Source organism: Brienomyrus brachyistius, unplaced genomic scaffold (assembly GCF_023856365.1).
Source record: "Brienomyrus brachyistius isolate T26 unplaced genomic scaffold, BBRACH_0.4 scaffold102, whole genome shotgun sequence".
NCBI lineage: Eukaryota > Metazoa > Chordata > Actinopteri > Osteoglossiformes > Mormyridae > Brienomyrus > Brienomyrus brachyistius.
Window position 1 is genome coordinate 397,524 of NW_026042377.1, and position 18,151 is coordinate 415,674.

Here is an 18,151-nt window from a genome sequence, read left to right on the forward strand (position 1 = left end):
TCAACTTCGGTCTGCTTAACATCCGCTCGCTTACGAGCAAGGGACATCTCGTTCAAGACCTCCTCACCGACCGTAAGTTTGATTTTTTCTGTTTGACTGAAACGTGGCAGCAGCCCAAAGATTTCTCCCAGCTCAACGACTCCACTCCCCCGGGGTTTGTTTACACCTGTCAACCTCGGGAGTCCGGCCGTGGTGGAGGTCTTGCGGTAATCTATCGTGAGAATTGGAAAGTTCGGTCGTTGTCGGTACCTATCTTTAGTTCTTTTGAATCCGTTGTTTGTCAACTCTCGGGACCTGTTCCAACTGTTGTAGTTGCTATCTACCGTCCTCCAAAGCCAAATTCTGATTTCATAAGTGACTTTGCCGATCTGTTGACCCACTTGGCTACTATTTCTCCTAATATAATACTCCTGGGTGATTTCAACATACATATGGACAACAGTAATCATCCTCTCACCATAAACTTTTCATCCTGCCTCGACAGTTTTGGTTTCAATCAATATATAAACTTTCCCACTCATACTAAGGGCCATACTTTGGACTTAGTTTGCTGCTCTGGATTAACTCCTTTCAACTGTAAGGCTGACGAACTGCCAATCACTGATCATCTGTTACTCTCTTTTAATGTTAAAATGACCCTTTCTGTATTAAAGAATCCTCGCACCATTTCTTACCGTAACATCAAACAAATTAATTCTGACACCCTTTCTGTTGCTTTTTCAAGTATTTTGCATTTCAATAACTTGCTCACTTTAGATGATCTGGTTTCTCATTATAACAGTAGTCTTAATAGTATTTTAAATTCTGTTGCTCCTATAAAAATCAAATCTGTATTATTTTCTCAGTCAGCACCCTGGTATACAGCTGAACTCAGGCTTATGAAAGCAAAGGGTCGACAGCTTGAACGTCTGTATAAAAGAACTGGTCTCACAATCCATAAAGAAATGTATAATAATCATATTTCATATTATAAGGAATGCATTAATCAAACCAAATCTACTTATTTTACTAACATTGTCTGTTCAAATGAAGATTCTACTAAATCACTGTTTTCACTGCTTAACTCTACTTTCAAGCCACCAGATTCTCTACCTATTCACCTCTATTCATCTTCCTTTTGTGACTCTCTAATGTTATTTTTCATTAACAAAATTCACAAAATCCATCAAGACTTGGTTCCTGATGTTTTTTGTAGTACCTCTCCTGAAATTATGTTGCCATTACATTGTTTTTCTGCTTTTCAGCTTCCCTCTGTTTATGATATTTCAGATCTTATCTGTAAGTCAAAATCCTCCACCTGTCAGTTAGACCCCATTCCTACACCTCTAGTCAAAGCCTGTCTACCCTCTCTGCTTCCCCTTATTTTTGCAATCATTCATTCTTCACTAACCACTGGAACCGTTCCTGTTTCTTTCAAAACTTCTGCTATCACCCCAGTATTGAAAAAAACAGGTCTTGATCCTAATCATTTTGATAATTTCCGCCCTATCTCAAATTTACCATTCCTTTCAAAAATTCTTGAAAAAATAGTTGCAACCCAGATTCATTCTCACTTAACTAATAACAATTTATATGAACAGTTTCAGTCCGGTTTTCGCCCTCTCCATAGCACTGAAACAGCACTCATAAAAATAACCAATGACCTTCTTATGGCAGCTGACTCTGGGTTTCTTACCATTCTTATTCTCCTTGATCTGAGCGCAGCCTTTGACACTATCTCTCACTCTGTTCTTCTTAGTAGGTTAATCTCCATTGGTCTCTCCCATACACCATTAGATTGGTTTAAATCATATTTGTCTGACCGCACTCAGTTTATTCAGCTTAAATCTTTCACTTCTCAGCCTTCCCCTGTTGCCACTGGTGTCCCCCAGGGATCTGTTCTGGGGCCCCTCCTCTTCATTATTTACCTTCTTCCTCTTGGTCATATCTTCCGTAAATATAATATTCATTTTCACTGCTATGCCGACGACACCCAGCTTTATTTGTCTACTAAACCTGATTCCACTCTTCCTCCACCTTCCCTTAGCCTCTGTTTAGCTGAACTTAAATCATGGTTTTCTTCAAACTTTCTTAAACTTAATAGTACTAAAACAGAGTTTCTTCTAGTAGGCTCCAAATCAACAATATCCAAAACTAATTGTTTTCCCATTGCCATAGATGACTCTTTGGTTTCCCCGTCCCCATATGTGAAAAGCCTTGGTGTCATACTAGATAGCACTTTATCTTTTAATTCACATATCAATAATATCACTCGGTCTGCATATTTTCATCTGCGCAACATTAATCGTCTCCGTTCTTCTCTCACCCCACACGCCACCGCCATTCTTGTCCATAGTCTTGTCACTTCCCGTATCGATTACTGTAATTCACTTTTATTTGGTCTTACTCAAAAATCCATCAATAAGCTCCAACTTGTCCAGAACTCTGCTGCTCGCATTATCACCAGGACCCCTTCTATCCACCACATCACTCCTGTTCTGCAGCAGCTTCACTGGCTACCAGTTAAATATCGCATCAATTTCAAAATCCTCCTGTATACATTTAAGGCCATACACCACCTCTCCCCTCCATATTTGTCTGATTTGGTTCAGGTCGCCATTCCATCTCGCTGCCTCAGATCCTCTTCCTCTCTTCTTCTCTCTGTCCCTTCCCACCGTCTTGCCACTATGGGGAGCAGGGCTTTCTGCTGCTCTGCTCCCCGGCTCTGGAATTCGCTTCCTCCCGACATTACTAACATTACTTCTCTTCCTCTGTTTAAATCTAGACTCAAAACTCACTTGTTTAAAACTGCTTATTCCATATAACCATTTTTTGAATCTGTCTTCTTATTTTGGATTGTTTTTTAAGGATTATGTTAATTATCTCCTTTTATGTTTGTTTTATCATTTGTTGTGTACAGTGCCCTTGAGTGTCTTGAAAGGCGCTTTTAAATAAAATGTATTATTATTATTATTATTATTATCGCTCGTCTTTATAAGAATACTGGGTAACTCTTTACTTAAAGCTGTCATCTATAATGCAGTATAATGTTTGGTATAAAAAATAATAAAGCATTACAACATCTTCCTTTGAGAGTCATAAGGCATTATAGTGTTGATTATAATACTTCATAAGCTCAAATGAAGCTCTCATTTATAATGCAGCACAGATATCTTCATAATGTATTATAATGGTCAGTATAATAATGAAGGATGCTTGGTACTTCATTATGAAGGCATAGTGCATTATAAATGAGTGCTTCATAAAGAAGTCATAATGCATAATAATTTTATATTCCTTTTATATATATATTTATATATATATATATATATATATATATATATATATAGCCATATTTATAATGCTTTATGAATGCATTATAATGTGTCATGTGTTCATAGATTCTTATAGACATGACATCAGTTCCCTCAGTTCCTACACTACTGAATAAGACATGAAAAACTAGAAAATAAAAAAGAAATATGAGCAGAATATATATAAAGGAAACATATTGTTCTGCATTGTGATTCATTGTTAAAGATGGCCAGAGATTTGCAGCTAAGCATTATCCTTTTCTCTATAACTGACAGGAGATGTACCATTGGAAGAAAACCTTGGAATAAGGAGGGTCAGAGTGACAGATGAGTTCACACACAAGCGCAGCTGCTCCAACCTCAGATCTAAATGAAAAACACAAAACCTGCAATTCTGCTAGCATAATTCCTGCTAGTACTTTCGTCATGCTGTTTAATGGCAGAAACAGTGTTCATTTTGCTTTAAAGAGCCACATTTTATGCCCTGTGCATTACCACTCAGAAGTGTATTCGATACCAATTTGCAGTAAAGCACTTACAACAATTACATACTGGAATAAAGGTGTTTTCATGTATTTCAGTAAAAATGAAAGCAAATATAATTACAGTGGTGAATATATCTTGCATTTCTGCAAGCTGTTCTGTGTGACCGAGGCTTTGGGGTAATGAAGATAATGAAAAGCTGTGCCTGTAGTTTCTTGTCAGATGCTTACAGGCCATACAGTGCCGTCACTTTCAGTTCCGTCCTCGGAAAGTGACCTGTTGTGAGGGCCACTTATGAGGTCACTTACTTCAAGGTCTGCTGTGATTTAGGGTGACTCTTTGGTGCCCAGACTACAGCTGGTCCAAGTAATGGAGCTAAAATGCAAATAAAACATCTCCAGTAGGAAGTTTTTACCACCTACACCTAACTTTAAATTTTAAAAGGATATAAACCACTAAAAGAAGAAGAATCTAGGGAAATGATGCAATGTTAATGCAGCTAATAATGCTAATAGGATGACATAGTGGTTTGGTGCTTAGGCGTGCCTCACAAAGCCAGGTTCGTGGGTTTGATTTCTGCCTCTGGCTCTCTATGTACAAATGGAATCTGAATAGTATCCCACTGTTTATGTAAATCTCCTTCAGTTTCCTCCCACAGTTCAAAAACATCTGGTCAAGAGGTGTCTCTAAATACAGTTACTGTAACTTGTGGCATGACGAGATGTGGTTGTCAGATAACAGAGAACCAGGGAAAGGGTATATACACAGCTGATGAGGTTTAAACAAGGAACAGGTGTGACCACTTAATAAACAAATTAGGACTGACATTAGGGTAGAAGACCGGATGTTCAGCAACATCTGCTGGCCAAACAGGTAGCTTCCTGTACTGGGCAAGCAATCAGTGAAAACTGATGTATAAATAAATAACTATAGAACTGTATTTGTATTGTATTCATATTTTGTTTGAGAATTAAAAATACAAAATACTTTCACGTGAAATGCATTTGTTCCTAGGCCATTTTAAACTTAACATGGGAAAACCCCAAAAGAGTGGTGAATGCATAATATCACACAAGAGAAAGACACCCCTGGACACCAAAGACCACTGGCGTGACTGAGAAACACCTCAGTAATTAAAGTGATTCATTAATGCAGCCAAAATGAGTTCATGTCATAGTTTACGCTAATACTTTCACACCCAGAAATTTATCTTCTAATAATACTTGCTAAATTATTCACAAGTAATATGTGTTTTGTGCCTACAGTGGTGCCTACAGGAGTGTGACACTGGGGGAACAGAATTTGCCTTGGCGGTGGGGTGGGGGCAAATGCAATGTGTATTGTGACATCGCACTGGGCACATATACAATAGTCACATTGTGAAAGGATGGGAGCAAGATGTTACAATTATTTTGAATGATAAAGATTTCATTTAAAATTAGACTTATTTAAAATTTAGTTTCACAACTATATAAAACAGGAATATACATTTTATTAGATGTGTTTTGTCCTCATAAAACACTTAATAGCCTCACTAAAGCTCAGATTCATAATTAATTTTCAGAGAAGGGAGAGGGGGTCCCCCCTGTCCCATCATTTCCAATACCCCTGCTTCCAAAAATTCCAGATTACTACATTGTTGCTTATCTATATAATTGCATTGCTATATAATTACAGTATGTAAATGTTGTACATGAATGGTGCAGTGGTTAGATGTGTGCAAATCAAGCCCACCCAAATGTAGTGAAAACACAAGACAGAGGCACCATATAGTGCTTGTGAGGGTCAGCTCAGGGGCAATACCCCTGTTGGGGGCAGCACTGGCAGTGCAGCATAAGTACAAATGCATGTCATAAATGCCTGCTCCTATACAATGACTGATTGGAAGCACATGAATTAAATAATGTACAATGGAATGAAATACACTCTCAGTCAAAAGCTTCTGCACACACTGAGACTTTCTATATTTGCATGTTAGTCACTTAACATCTACCAAAAATACACTCAATATTCTTTGCTAACAAACAAATTTACAGTATGTTCACCATTTGAGCATCTTTATTAGCAAAACAATTTGACTATGGAATCATCACACAACCAAACAGGGTGTCAAATAGTATAAACTAGATCAGATCAAAGGCCAGCACAGATGCAATAATGTGCTTTAAGAATATAGTATAATGAACATTGCTATATGGAAACCAAGGCCAGATCGACACCATAGCCTGAATGCAGGCTGGATCAAAACAGAGTTAAAGTTACTTCCCTATTGAAAAAGTGTATGTATATTAGCAAAAACAGATCAACTCAATCATATACTATGTTTGGCAATTGTCGACATGAAGCAGAACTGATTCAGAATACAATAAACAGTTTTGACTTACCTAAAACTGCTGACAATATTATTTTCTTGAACAATCATCTCAATTTGAAATAGTGACAATAGCACTGAAGATGTGTATGACAAAAAAACAAATGTTATCTGGATAGCGGAGACCTAAAGACCATTACTCTGCAAATGTAAACAATTTAGCTGTGTTTTTAACAGTTTGTTACTCAGTTAGTATACCTACTGTGTAGGAATTAGAAGGTACTACACAGGCATGCACCTGCAACATACACAAAATGCATTTCTTTCACTCCCGAAACACATTTCATCCACAAAGTGATGTTCTTCCATTCAGTTCCAGTCCCAGTCCATTTCGAAGGAGATGTTGCATCCCTAGTTTGCGTATTTACGTAGTTGCTTACGTGTATAAGCTCTAAAACCCAGGGAATAAATCTCACTGTTGCTAAGGGAGAGTCTACAGAATTCTCATTTTGTTTTCAGATTACCAGCAAAGCAGTACTCTCTCGCATCAGAATGTTCTCTTGCATCGCCAGATCAGCTGCGAGCATTGCAATACAATGCCGGGAGCAAAACAAAGGTGGCAGTGTTGGGTGCGTTTGGGGGCATCAGCCAGCCCCTGTCACTGCTCCTGAAGAAGAGTCCACTGGTCAGCCAGCTCTCACTAAACGATGTTGTCCACACCCTCGGAGTAGCTGCAAACCTCAGCCACATCGAGACCAGGACCCAGGTCACTGGCACGGTATGACCTCTTTGATACCAACGCTTCCATCGTGGCCACCCTGGCTGATGCCTGTGCCCGCAACTGCCCTGAAGCGATGATATGTATAATTACCAACCCAGTAAACTCCACTGTTCCAATAGCTTCAGAGATTCTTAAGAAGCATGGAGTTTACAACCCTAAGCGGGTGTTTGGTGTGACGACTCTAGACATCGTCAGGGCTAACACCTTCGTGGCCTAACTCACGGAACTGAATCCTGCTCATGTCAACGTCCCTGTAGTTGGTGGCCATGCGGGCAAGACCATAATTCCTCTGTTATCTCAGTGCACTCCCAAAGTGGAGTTCACTGAGGATACGTTTGCTGCCTTGACGCACCGTATCCAAGAAGCAGGCACTGAGGTCGTGAAGGCTAAGGCTGGGGCAGGCTCTGCCACCCTCTCCATGGCGTATGCAGGGGCTAGGTTCGCCTTGTACCTGCTGGATGCCATGAATGGCAAAGAGGGGGTCAAGGAATGTGCATTCGTCAGGTCAGAGGAAGGCAAATGCACATATTTCTCCACCCCTCTCCTCCTCGGCACCAACGGAGTGAAGAGGAACCTGGGCCTTGGAAAGCTCTCCGCATTCGAGGAAAAACTTGTGGCGGAAGCACTGAATGAACTAAAGGCCTCCATCAGGAAAGGGGAGGACTTTGTCAGAGAAACAGCAGCTCAAGGAGAAGCACAGTAAAAAGTGCAATGGAGTCATTTCAAAATTTCTGGGAATTAAAAGAGAAGGATTGACAATCGTTTCAAATGGGAAAAAAATTACTACTGAAAGAGGAGTGTGAAGGTAACCTCTGTGGGAGAAGGCTAAAGATTTGAATGAATTGACAGGAACCACAGAGCAATTGAATGGTAGTGTATTTTATTGTTGTTGCTTTGAAATGTTCACAGTAAAATTATTATAAAAGTCCATTATTATTTCCGAGCTATGACCCTCCACGAAATACTCTTGGATAAGTTTATCCATCATGAATGAGCATATGAAAACACTATATTAGACACAAGAAAATCCACTGCATTTATACACTTTGGTGTCATGTTTTACACAATGACTGATTAATGAACAATGTAAGAAACTGAAATTGGTTAATGGCTCTTTTTAAATTTTCTTCTTTCCTTTAGTGTTTATGATGAAGGTCCAGTGGCTGGAGTTTTAAAACTTTTACAAAATGGCACCCTAAGTAGTTCTTTTTTCTACCTTTGTTACTGTATTTCATTCAACATATGACGCATGCTTTTTAGGTGGTATTCTTAGTAATAATTTACAGTGCAGCACAGAAATCCATCTTAAAGAAAAAGACAAAAATATACCTTCCTCTTGAAGACTCCTTTAAAACTGAACATTTCTGCCACACGAGCCACAGTATGATAGGACAGGCTCAAGACTTATTCCACAAAATGGACAACACATAATCTGGTATAAGACAAAGGGAAAGGGCAAAGTTTAAGCTATATATTATGGCAGCTTGCTGTGTAAAGTTGAAAAAGTAGTATCCATCAGAGAGATATTACTTGGTACATTGAGCTTAATTTTGCTCCGCTTCTGACGTCATAAGCGTGAACGTGAACTATATATGTCTGGTGTTTTTTTGATTAGTCTAAATGCGCACAAATGTAGCCTAAACGATTGTCCAACAGGAATCATAATTAAAAAAAGCCTGTATGTTAACACCAAGTCATCCGATAAATTACAGAGTTCAATTCTAGCGTCAGGTACTAGTATCGGCACACGGGCTCGGACTGGGAAGAAAATTCGGCACAACATACGTGGGGCAATATCAGGTTATTTATAATATGAGCTAAGCAACTGATATTAATTCGGCCTTTTATAATCAATTATTTCATTCCTTGTTATTAAAACTGCATGGTACATTAGTGCTCACTAGTGTTCACTGTAGCATTTGTGGCTACCCTATGGAAATAGCCTATATGTTTAGAAAAGCCACGTACACAAAATCCATTTCTTTCACTCCCGAAATTTATTTCGTCCACAAAGTGACGTTCTTCCATTCCGTTCCAGTCCGTTTCCAAGGAGATGTTGAATCCCTAGTTAGCGTTTTATGTGTTTGCTTACGTGTATAAGTTCTAGAACCTAGGCTGGGTATAAATCTCGTTGGTGCTAAGGGAAAGTCTGTAGAATTCTCATTTCGTTTTCAGTCCACCAGCAAAGTAGTACTCCCGCGTAATGTTCTCCTGCATCGTCAGGTCAGCTGTGAGCATTGCTCGCAGCTTCTGCACCTCTTCCCAGAGCAACACAAAGGTGGCAGTGTTGGGTGCATCGGCCAGCCCCTGTCACTGCTCCTGAAAAAGAGTCCCCTGGTCAGCCAGCTCTCACTTTATGACGTTGTCCACACCCTCGGAGTGGCTGCAGACCTCAGCCATATCGAGACCAGGGCCCAGATCACTGGCTACGTCGGCCCAGAGCAACTCCCGCAAGCTCTGAAGGGGAGTGAAGCTGTCCTCATTCCTGCTGGAGTGCCCAGGAAGCCTGGGATGACACGGGATGACCTCTTTGAGACCAACGCCTCCATCGTGGCCACCCTGGCTGATGCCTGTGCCCACAACTGCCCTGACGCAATGTTGTGCATAATCACCAACCCAGTTAACTCCACTGTTCCAATTGTTTCGGACATCCTAAAGAAGCATGGAGTTTACAACCCTAAGCGGGTGTTTGGTGTGACAACTTTGGACATCGTCAGGGCTAACACCTTCGTGGCAGAACTCACAGGACTGGATCCAGCACGTGTCAGTGTTCCCGTAGTTGGTGGCCATGTGGGCAAGACTATCATTCCTCTGTTATCTCAGTGCACTCCCAAAGTGGAGTTCACTGAGGATACGTTTGCTGCCTTGACGCACCGTATCCAAGAGGCAGGCACTGAGGTCGTGAAGGCTAAGGCTGGGGCAGGCTCTGCCACCCTCTCCATGGCGTATGCAGGGGCTAGGTTCGCCTTGTCCCTGCTGGATGCCATGAATGGCAAAGAGGGGGTCAAGGAATGTGCATTCGTCAGGTCAGAGGAAGGCAAATGCACATATTTCTCCACCCCTCTCCTCCTCGGCACCAACGGAGTGAAGAGGAACCTGGGCCTTGGAAAGCTCTCCGCATTCGAGGAAAAACTTGTGGCGGAAGCATCAAAAGAACTAAAGGCCTCCATCAGGAAGGGGGAGGACTTTGTGAGAGAAAGGGCAGCTCAAGGAGAAGCACAGTAAAAACTGCAATGGCTAATGATATTGGATGAACTGACAGGACCCACAGAGTAATTGAAAGGTAGTGTATTTTATTGTTGTTGCTTTGAAATGTTCACAGTAAAATTATTATATAAGTCCATTATTATTTCCGAGCTATGACCCTCCACGAAATACTCTTGGATAAGTTTATCCGTCATGGATGAGCATATGAAAACACTATATTAGACACAAGAAAATCCACTGCATTTATACACTTTGGTGTCATGTTTTACACAATGACTGATTAATGAACAATGTAAGAAACTGAAATTGGTTAATGGCTCTTTTTAAATTTTCTTCTTTCCTTTAGTGTTTATGATGAAGGTCCAGTGGCTGGAGTTTTAAAACTTTTACAAAATGGCACCCTAAGTAGTTCTTTTTTCTACCTTTGTTACTGTATTTCATTCAACATATGACGCATGCTTTTTAGGTGGTATTCTTAGTAATAATTTACAGTGCAGCACAGAAATCCATCTTAAAGAAAAAGACAAAAATATACCTTCCTCTTGAAGACTCCTTTAAAACTGAACATTTCTGCCACACGAGCCACAGTATGATAGGACAGGCTCAAGACTTATTCCACAAAATGGACAACACATAATCTGGTATAAGACAAAGGGAAAGGGCAAAGTTTAAGCTATATATTATGGCAGCTTGCTGTGTAAAGTTGAAAAAGTATTATCCATCAGAGAGATATTACCTGGTACATTGAGCTTAATTTTGCTCCGCTTCTGACGTCATAAGCGTGAACGTGAACTATATATGTCTGGTGTTTTTTTGATTAGTCTAAATGCGCACAAATGTAGCCTAAACGATTGTCCAACAGGAATCATAATTAAAACAAGCCTGTATGTTAACACCAAGTCATCCGATAAATTACAGAGTTCAATTCTAGCGTCAGGTACTAGTAACGGCACACGGGCTCGGACTGGGAAGAAAATTCGGCACAACATACGTGGGGCAATATCAGGTTATTTATAATATGAGCTAAGCAACTGATATTAATTCGGCCTTTTATAATCAATTATTTCATTCCTTGTTATTAAAACTGCATGGTACATTAGTGCTCACTAGTGTTCACTGTAGCATTTGTGGCTACCCTATGGAAATAGCCTATATGTTTAGAAAAGCCACGTACACAAAATCCATTTCTTTCACTCCCGAAATTTATTTCGTCCACAAAGTGACGTTCTTCCATTCCGTTCCAGTCCGTTTCCAAGGAGATGTTGAATCCCTAGTTAGCGTTTTATGTGTTTGCTTACGTGTATAAGTTCTAGAACCTAGGCTGGGTATAAATCTCGTTGGTGCTAAGGGAAAGTCTGTAGAATTCTCATTTCGTTTTCAGTCCACCAGCAAAGTAGTACTCCCGCGTAATGTTCTCCTGCATCGTCAGGTCAGCTGTGAGCATTGCTCGCAGCTTCTGCACCTCTTCCCAGAGCAACACAAAGGTGGCAGTGTTGGGTGCATCGGCCAGCCCCTGTCACTGCTCCTGAAAAAGAGTCCCCTGGTCAGCCAGCTCTCACTTTATGACGTTGTCCACACCCTCGGAGTGGCTGCAGACCTCAGCCATATCGAGACCAGGGCCCAGATCACTGGCTACGTCGGCCCAGAGCAACTCCCGCAAGCTCTGAAGGGGAGTGAAGCTGTCCTCATTCCTGCTGGAGTGCCCAGGAAGCCTGGGATGACACGGGATGACCTCTTTGAGACCAACGCCTCCATCGTGGCCACCCTGGCTGATGCCTGTGCCCACAACTGCCCTGACGCAATGTTGTGCATAATCACCAACCCAGTTAACTCCACTGTTCCAATTGTTTCGGACATCCTAAAGAAGCATGGAGTTTACAACCCTAAGCGGGTGTTTGGTGTGACAACTTTGGACATCGTCAGGGCTAACACCTTCGTGGCAGAACTCACAGGACTGGATCCAGCACGTGTCAGTGTTCCCGTAGTTGGTGGCCATGTGGGCAAGACTATCATTCCTCTGTTATCTCAGTGCACTCCCAAAGTGGAGTTCACTGAGGATACGTTTGCTGCCTTGACGCACCGTATCCAAGAGGCAGGCACTGAGGTCGTGAAGGCTAAGGCTGGGGCAGGCTCTGCCACCCTCTCCATGGCGTATGCAGGGGCTAGGTTCGCCTTGTCCCTGCTGGATGCCATGAATGGCAAAGAGGGGGTCAAGGAATGTGCATTCGTCAGGTCAGAGGAAGGCAAATGCACATATTTCTCCACCCCTCTCCTCCTCGGCACCAACGGAGTGAAGAGGAACCTGGGCCTTGGAAAGCTCTCCGCATTCGAGGAAAAACTTGTGGCGGAAGCATCAAAAGAACTAAAGGCCTCCATCAGGAAGGGGGAGGACTTTGTGAGAGAAAGGGCAGCTCAAGGAGAAGCACAGTAAAAACTGCAATGGCTAATGATATTGGATGAACTGACAGGACCCACAGAGTAATTGAAAGGTAGTGTATTTTATTGTTGTTGCTTTGAAATGTTCACAGTAAAATTATTATATAAGTCCATTATTATTTCCGAGCTATGACCCTCCACGAAATACTCTTGGATAAGTTTATCCGTCATGGATGAGCATATGAAAACACTATATTAGACACAAGAAAATCCACTGCATTTATACACTTTGGTGTCATGTTTTACACAATGACTGATTAATGAACAATGTAAGAAACTGAAATTGGTTAATGGCTCTTTTTAAATTTTCTTCTTTCCTTTAGTGTTTATGATGAAGGTCCAGTGGCTGGAGTTTTAAAACTTTTACAAAATGGCACCCTAAGTAGTTCTTTTTTCTACCTTTGTTACTGTATTTCATTCAACATATGACGCATGCTTTTTAGGTGGTATTCTTAGTAATAATTTACAGTGCAGCACAGAAATCCATCTTAAAGAAAAAGACAAAAATATACCTTCCTCTTGAAGACTCCTTTAAAACTGAACATTTCTGCCACACGAGCCACAGTATGATAGGACAGGCTCAAGACTTATTCCACAAAATGGACAACACATAATCTGGTATAAGACAAAGGGAAAGGGCAAAGTTTAAGCTATATATTATGGCAGCTTGCTGTGTAAAGTTGAAAAAGTATTATCCATCAGAGAGATATTACCTGGTACATTGAGCTTAATTTTGCTCCGCTTCTGACGTCATAAGCGTGAACGTGAACTATATATGTCTGGTGTTTTTTTGATTAGTCTAAATGCGCACAAATGTAGCCTAAACGATTGTCCAACAGGAATCATAATTAAAACAAGCCTGTATGTTAACACCAAGTCATCCGATAAATTACAGAGTTCAATTCTAGCGTCAGGTACTAGTAACGGCACACGGGCTCGGACTGGGAAGAAAATTCGGCACAACATACGTGGGGCAATATCAGGTTATTTATAATATGAGCTAAGCAACTGATATTAATTCGGCCTTTTATAATCAATTATTTCATTCCTTGTTATTAAAACTGCATGGTACATTAGTGCTCACTAGTGTTCACTGTAGCATTTGTGGCTACCCTATGGAAATAGCCTATATGTTTAGAAAAGCCACGTACACAAAATCCATTTCTTTCACTCCCGAAATTTATTTCGTCCACAAAGTGACGTTCTTCCATTCCGTTCCAGTCCGTTTCCAAGGAGATGTTGAATCCCTAGTTAGCGTTTTATGTGTTTGCTTACGTGTATAAGTTCTAGAACCTAGGCTGGGTATAAATCTCGTTGGTGCTAAGGGAAAGTCTGTAGAATTCTCATTTCGTTTTCAGTCCACCAGCAAAGTAGTACTCCCGCGTAATGTTCTCCTGCATCGTCAGGTCAGCTGTGAGCATTGCTCGCAGCTTCTGCACCTCTTCCCAGAGCAACACAAAGGTGGCAGTGTTGGGTGCATCGGCCAGCCCCTGTCACTGCTCCTGAAAAAGAGTCCCCTGGTCAGCCAGCTCTCACTTTATGACGTTGTCCACACCCTCGGAGTGGCTGCAGACCTCAGCCATATCGAGACCAGGGCCCAGATCACTGGCTACGTCGGCCCAGAGCAACTCCCGCAAGCTCTGAAGGGGAGTGAAGCTGTCCTCATTCCTGCTGGAGTGCCCAGGAAGCCTGGGATGACACGGGATGACCTCTTTGAGACCAACGCCTCCATCGTGGCCACCCTGGCTGATGCCTGTGCCCACAACTGCCCTGACGCAATGTTGTGCATAATCACCAACCCAGTTAACTCCACTGTTCCAATTGTTTCGGACATCCTAAAGAAGCATGGAGTTTACAACCCTAAGCGGGTGTTTGGTGTGACAACTTTGGACATCGTCAGGGCTAACACCTTCGTGGCAGAACTCACAGGACTGGATCCAGCACGTGTCAGTGTTCCCGTAGTTGGTGGCCATGTGGGCAAGACTATCATTCCTCTGTTATCTCAGTGCACTCCCAAAGTGGAGTTCACTGAGGATACGTTTGCTGCCTTGACGCACCGTATCCAAGAGGCAGGCACTGAGGTCGTGAAGGCTAAGGCTGGGGCAGGCTCTGCCACCCTCTCCATGGCGTATGCAGGGGCTAGGTTCGCCTTGTCCCTGCTGGATGCCATGAATGGCAAAGAGGGGGTCAAGGAATGTGCATTCGTCAGGTCAGAGGAAGGCAAATGCACATATTTCTCCACCCCTCTCCTCCTCGGCACCAACGGGGTGAAGAGGAACCTGGGCCTTGGAAAGCTCTCCGCATTCGAAGAAAAACTTGTGGCGGAAGCATCAAGTGAACTAAAGGCCTCCATCAGGAAGGGGGAGGACTTTGTGAGAGAAAGGGCAGCTCAAGGAGAAGCACAGTAAAAAGTGCAATGGCTAATGATATTGGATGAACTGACAGGACCCACAGAGTAATTGAAAGGTAGTGTATTTTATTGTTGTTGCTTTGAAATGTTCACAGTAAAATTATTATAAAAGTCCATTATTATTTCCGAGCTATGACCCTCCACGAAATACTCTTGGATAAGTTTATCCGTCATGGATGAGCATATGAAAACACTATATTAGACACAAGAAAATCCACTGCATTTATACACTTTGGTGTCATGTTTTACACAATGACTGATTAATGAACAATGTAAGAAACTGAAATTGGTTAATGGCTCTTTTTAAATTTTCTTCTTTCCTTTAGTGTTTATGATGAAGGTCCAGTGGCTGGAGTTTTAAAACTTTTACAAAATGGCACCCTAAGTAGTTCTTTTTTCTACCTTTGTTACTGTATTTCATTCAACATATGACGCATGCTTTTTAGGTGGTATTCTTAGTAATAATTTACAGTGCAGCACAGAAATCCATCTTAAAGAAAAAGACAAAAATATACCTTCCTCTTGAAGACTCCTTTAAAACTGAACATTTCTGCCACACGAGCCACAGTATGATAGGACAGGCTCAAGACTTATTCCACAAAATGGACAACACATAATCTGGTATAAGACAAAGGGAAAGGGCAAAGTTTAAGCTATATATTATGGCAGCTTGCTGTGTAAAGTTGAAAAAGTATTATCCATCAGAGAGATATTACCTGGTACATTGAGCTTAATTTTGCTCCGCTTCTGACGTCATAAGCGTGAACGTGAACTATATATGTCTGGTGTTTTTTTGATTAGTCTAAATGCGCACAAATGTAGCCTAAACGATTGTCCAACAGGAATCATAATTAAAACAAGCCTGTATGTTAACACCAAGTCATCCGATAAATTACAGAGTTCAATTCTAGCGTCAGGTACTAGTAACGGCACACGGGCTCGGACTGGGAAGAAAATTCGGCACAACATACGTGGGGCAATATCAGGTTATTTATAATATGAGCTAAGCAACTGATATTAATTCGGCCTTTTATAATCAATTATTTCATTCCTTGTTATTAAAACTGCATGGTACATTAGTGCTCACTAGTGTTCACTGTAGCATTTGTGGCTACCCTATGGAAATAGCCTATATGTTTAGAAAAGCCACGTACACAAAATCCATTTCTTTCACTCCCGAAATTTATTTCGTCCACAAAGTGACGTTCTTCCATTCCGTTCCAGTCCGTTTCCAAGGAGATGTTGAATCCCTAGTTAGCGTTTTATGTGTTTGCTTACGTGTATAAGTTCTAGAACCTAGGCTGGGTATAAATCTCGTTGGTGCTAAGGGAAAGTCTGTAGAATTCTCATTTCGTTTTCAGTCCACCAGCAAAGTAGTACTCCCGCGTAATGTTCTCCTGCATCGTCAGGTCAGCTGTGAGCATTGCTCGCAGCTTCTGCACCTCTTCCCAGAGCAACACAAAGGTGGCAGTGTTGGGTGCATCGGCCAGCCCCTGTCACTGCTCCTGAAAAAGAGTCCCCTGGTCAGCCAGCTCTCACTTTATGACGTTGTCCACACCCTCGGAGTGGCTGCAGACCTCAGCCATATCGAGACCAGGGCCCAGATCACTGGCTACGTCGGCCCAGAGCAACTCCCGCAAGCTCTGAAGGGGAGTGAAGCTGTCCTCATTCCTGCTGGAGTGCCCAGGAAGCCTGGGATGACACGGGATGACCTCTTTGAGACCAACGCCTCCATCGTGGCCACCCTGGCTGATGCCTGTGCCCACAACTGCCCTGACGCAATGTTGTGCATAATCACCAACCCAGTTAACTCCACTGTTCCAATTGTTTCGGACATCCTAAAGAAGCATGGAGTTTACAACCCTAAGCGGGTGTTTGGTGTGACAACTTTGGACATCGTCAGGGCTAACACCTTCGTGGCAGAACTCACAGGACTGGATCCAGCACGTGTCAGTGTTCCCGTAGTTGGTGGCCATGTGGGCAAGACTATCATTCCTCTGTTATCTCAGTGCACTCCCAAAGTGGAGTTCACTGAGGATACGTTTGCTGCCTTGACGCACCGTATCCAAGAGGCAGGCACTGAGGTCGTGAAGGCTAAGGCTGGGGCAGGCTCTGCCACCCTCTCCATGGCGTATGCAGGGGCTAGGTTCGCCTTGTCCCTGCTGGATGCCATGAATGGCAAAGAGGGGGTCAAGGAATGTGCATTCGTCAGGTCAGAGGAAGGCAAATGCACATATTTCTCCACCCCTCTCCTCCTCGGCACCAACGGGGTGAAGAGGAACCTGGGCCTTGGAAAGCTCTCCGCATTCGAAGAAAAACTTGTGGCGGAAGCATCAAGTGAACTAAAGGCCTCCATCAGGAAGGGGGAGGACTTTGTGAGAGAAAGGGCAGCTCAAGGAGAAGCACAGTAAAAAGTGCAATGGCTAATGATATTGGATGAACTGACAGGACCCACAGAGTAATTGAAAGGTAGTGTATTTTATTGTTGTTGCTTTGAAATGTTCACAGTAAAATTATTATAAAAGTCCATTATTATTTCCGAGCTATGACCCTCCACGAAATACTCTTGGATAAGTTTATCCGTCATGGATGAGCATATGAAAACACTATATTAGACACAAGAAAATCCACTGCATTTATACACTTTGGTGTCATGTTTTACACAATGACTGATTAATGAACAATGTAAGAAACTGAAATTGGTTAATGGCTCTTTTTAAATTTTCTTCTTTCCTTTAGTGTTTATGATGAAGGTCCAGTGGCTGGAGTTTTAAAACTTTTACAAAATGGCACCCTAAGTAGTTCTTTTTTCTACCTTTGTTACTGTATTTCATTCAACATATGACGCATGCTTTTTAGGTGGTATTCTTAGTAATAATTTACAGTGCAGCACAGAAATCCATCTTAAAGAAAAAGACAAAAATATACCTTCCTCTTGAAGACTCCTTTAAAACTGAACATTTCTGCCACACGAGCCACAGTATGATAGGACAGGCTCAAGACTTATTCCACAAAATGGACAACACATAATCTGGTATAAGACAAAGGGAAAGGGCAAAGTTTAAGCTATATATTATGGCAGCTTGCTGTGTAAAGTTGAAAAAGTAGTATCCATCAGAGAGATATTACCTGGTACATTGAGCTTAATTTTGCTCCGCTTCTGACATAAGCATAAGCGTGAACTATATATGTCTGGTGTTTTTCTGATTGAGCAAACTCTTTTTTGTGTT

The 18,151-nt window shown here is 41.9% G+C and overlaps 5 protein-coding genes across 9 annotated transcripts in view; all 5 read left to right on the forward strand.

Annotated features, from left to right (window-relative positions):
• Positions 1–18,151, forward strand: part of LOC125727545 (neurotensin receptor type 1-like) — a 131,867-nt gene that overhangs the window by 20,658 nt on the left and 93,058 nt on the right. The window lies entirely within an intron of this gene.
• The window catches only part of LOC125727556 (malate dehydrogenase, mitochondrial-like), a 115,372-nt gene continuing 106,600 nt past the window's right edge, over positions 9,380–18,151 (forward strand). The window contains exons 1-2 of one of the 3 annotated variants that reach the window (XM_049004362.1): positions 9,380–10,151; positions 17,391–17,628. In XM_049004362.1, coding sequence (XP_048860319.1) covers positions 9,380–10,093 — 714 coding nt within the window. In that variant the 3' untranslated portion in view covers positions 10,094–10,151; positions 17,391–17,628. Of the gene's footprint in view, positions 10,152–14,977; positions 15,216–17,390; positions 17,629–18,151 lie in introns of those variants that run through there. The other 2 variants (XM_049004363.1, XM_049004361.1) reach the window with 2 other exon arrangements.
• Positions 11,793–18,151, forward strand: part of LOC125727555 (malate dehydrogenase, mitochondrial-like) — a 112,959-nt gene continuing 106,600 nt past the window's right edge. The window contains exons 1-2 of one of the 3 annotated variants that reach the window (XM_049004359.1): positions 11,793–12,564; positions 17,391–17,628. In XM_049004359.1, the coding sequence (XP_048860316.1) occupies positions 11,793–12,506 (714 nt within the window). In that variant the 3' untranslated portion in view covers positions 12,507–12,564; positions 17,391–17,628. Of the gene's footprint in view, positions 12,565–14,977; positions 15,216–17,390; positions 17,629–18,151 lie in introns of those variants that run through there. The other 2 variants (XM_049004360.1, XM_049004358.1) reach the window with 2 other exon arrangements.
• Positions 14,206–15,215, forward strand: LOC125727554 (malate dehydrogenase, mitochondrial-like). The gene has a single exon (XM_049004356.1). The coding sequence runs from the start codon at positions 14,206–14,208 to the stop codon at positions 14,917–14,919; it is 714 nt and encodes a 237-aa protein (XP_048860313.1). The 3' UTR covers positions 14,920–15,215.
• On the forward strand, positions 16,619–17,628 carry LOC125727553 (malate dehydrogenase, mitochondrial-like). Its single transcript, XM_049004355.1, has one exon. The coding sequence runs from the start codon at positions 16,619–16,621 to the stop codon at positions 17,330–17,332; it is 714 nt and encodes a 237-aa protein (XP_048860312.1). The 3' UTR covers positions 17,333–17,628.

What these genes read in the sequence shown, in the direction of transcription:
- LOC125727554 (XM_049004356.1), top strand. Translation starts at nt 14,206, where the DNA reads ATGACACGGGATGACCTCTTTGAGACCAACGCCTCCATCGTGGCCACC.
- LOC125727553 (XM_049004355.1), top strand. Translation starts at nt 16,619, where the DNA reads ATGACACGGGATGACCTCTTTGAGACCAACGCCTCCATCGTGGCCACC.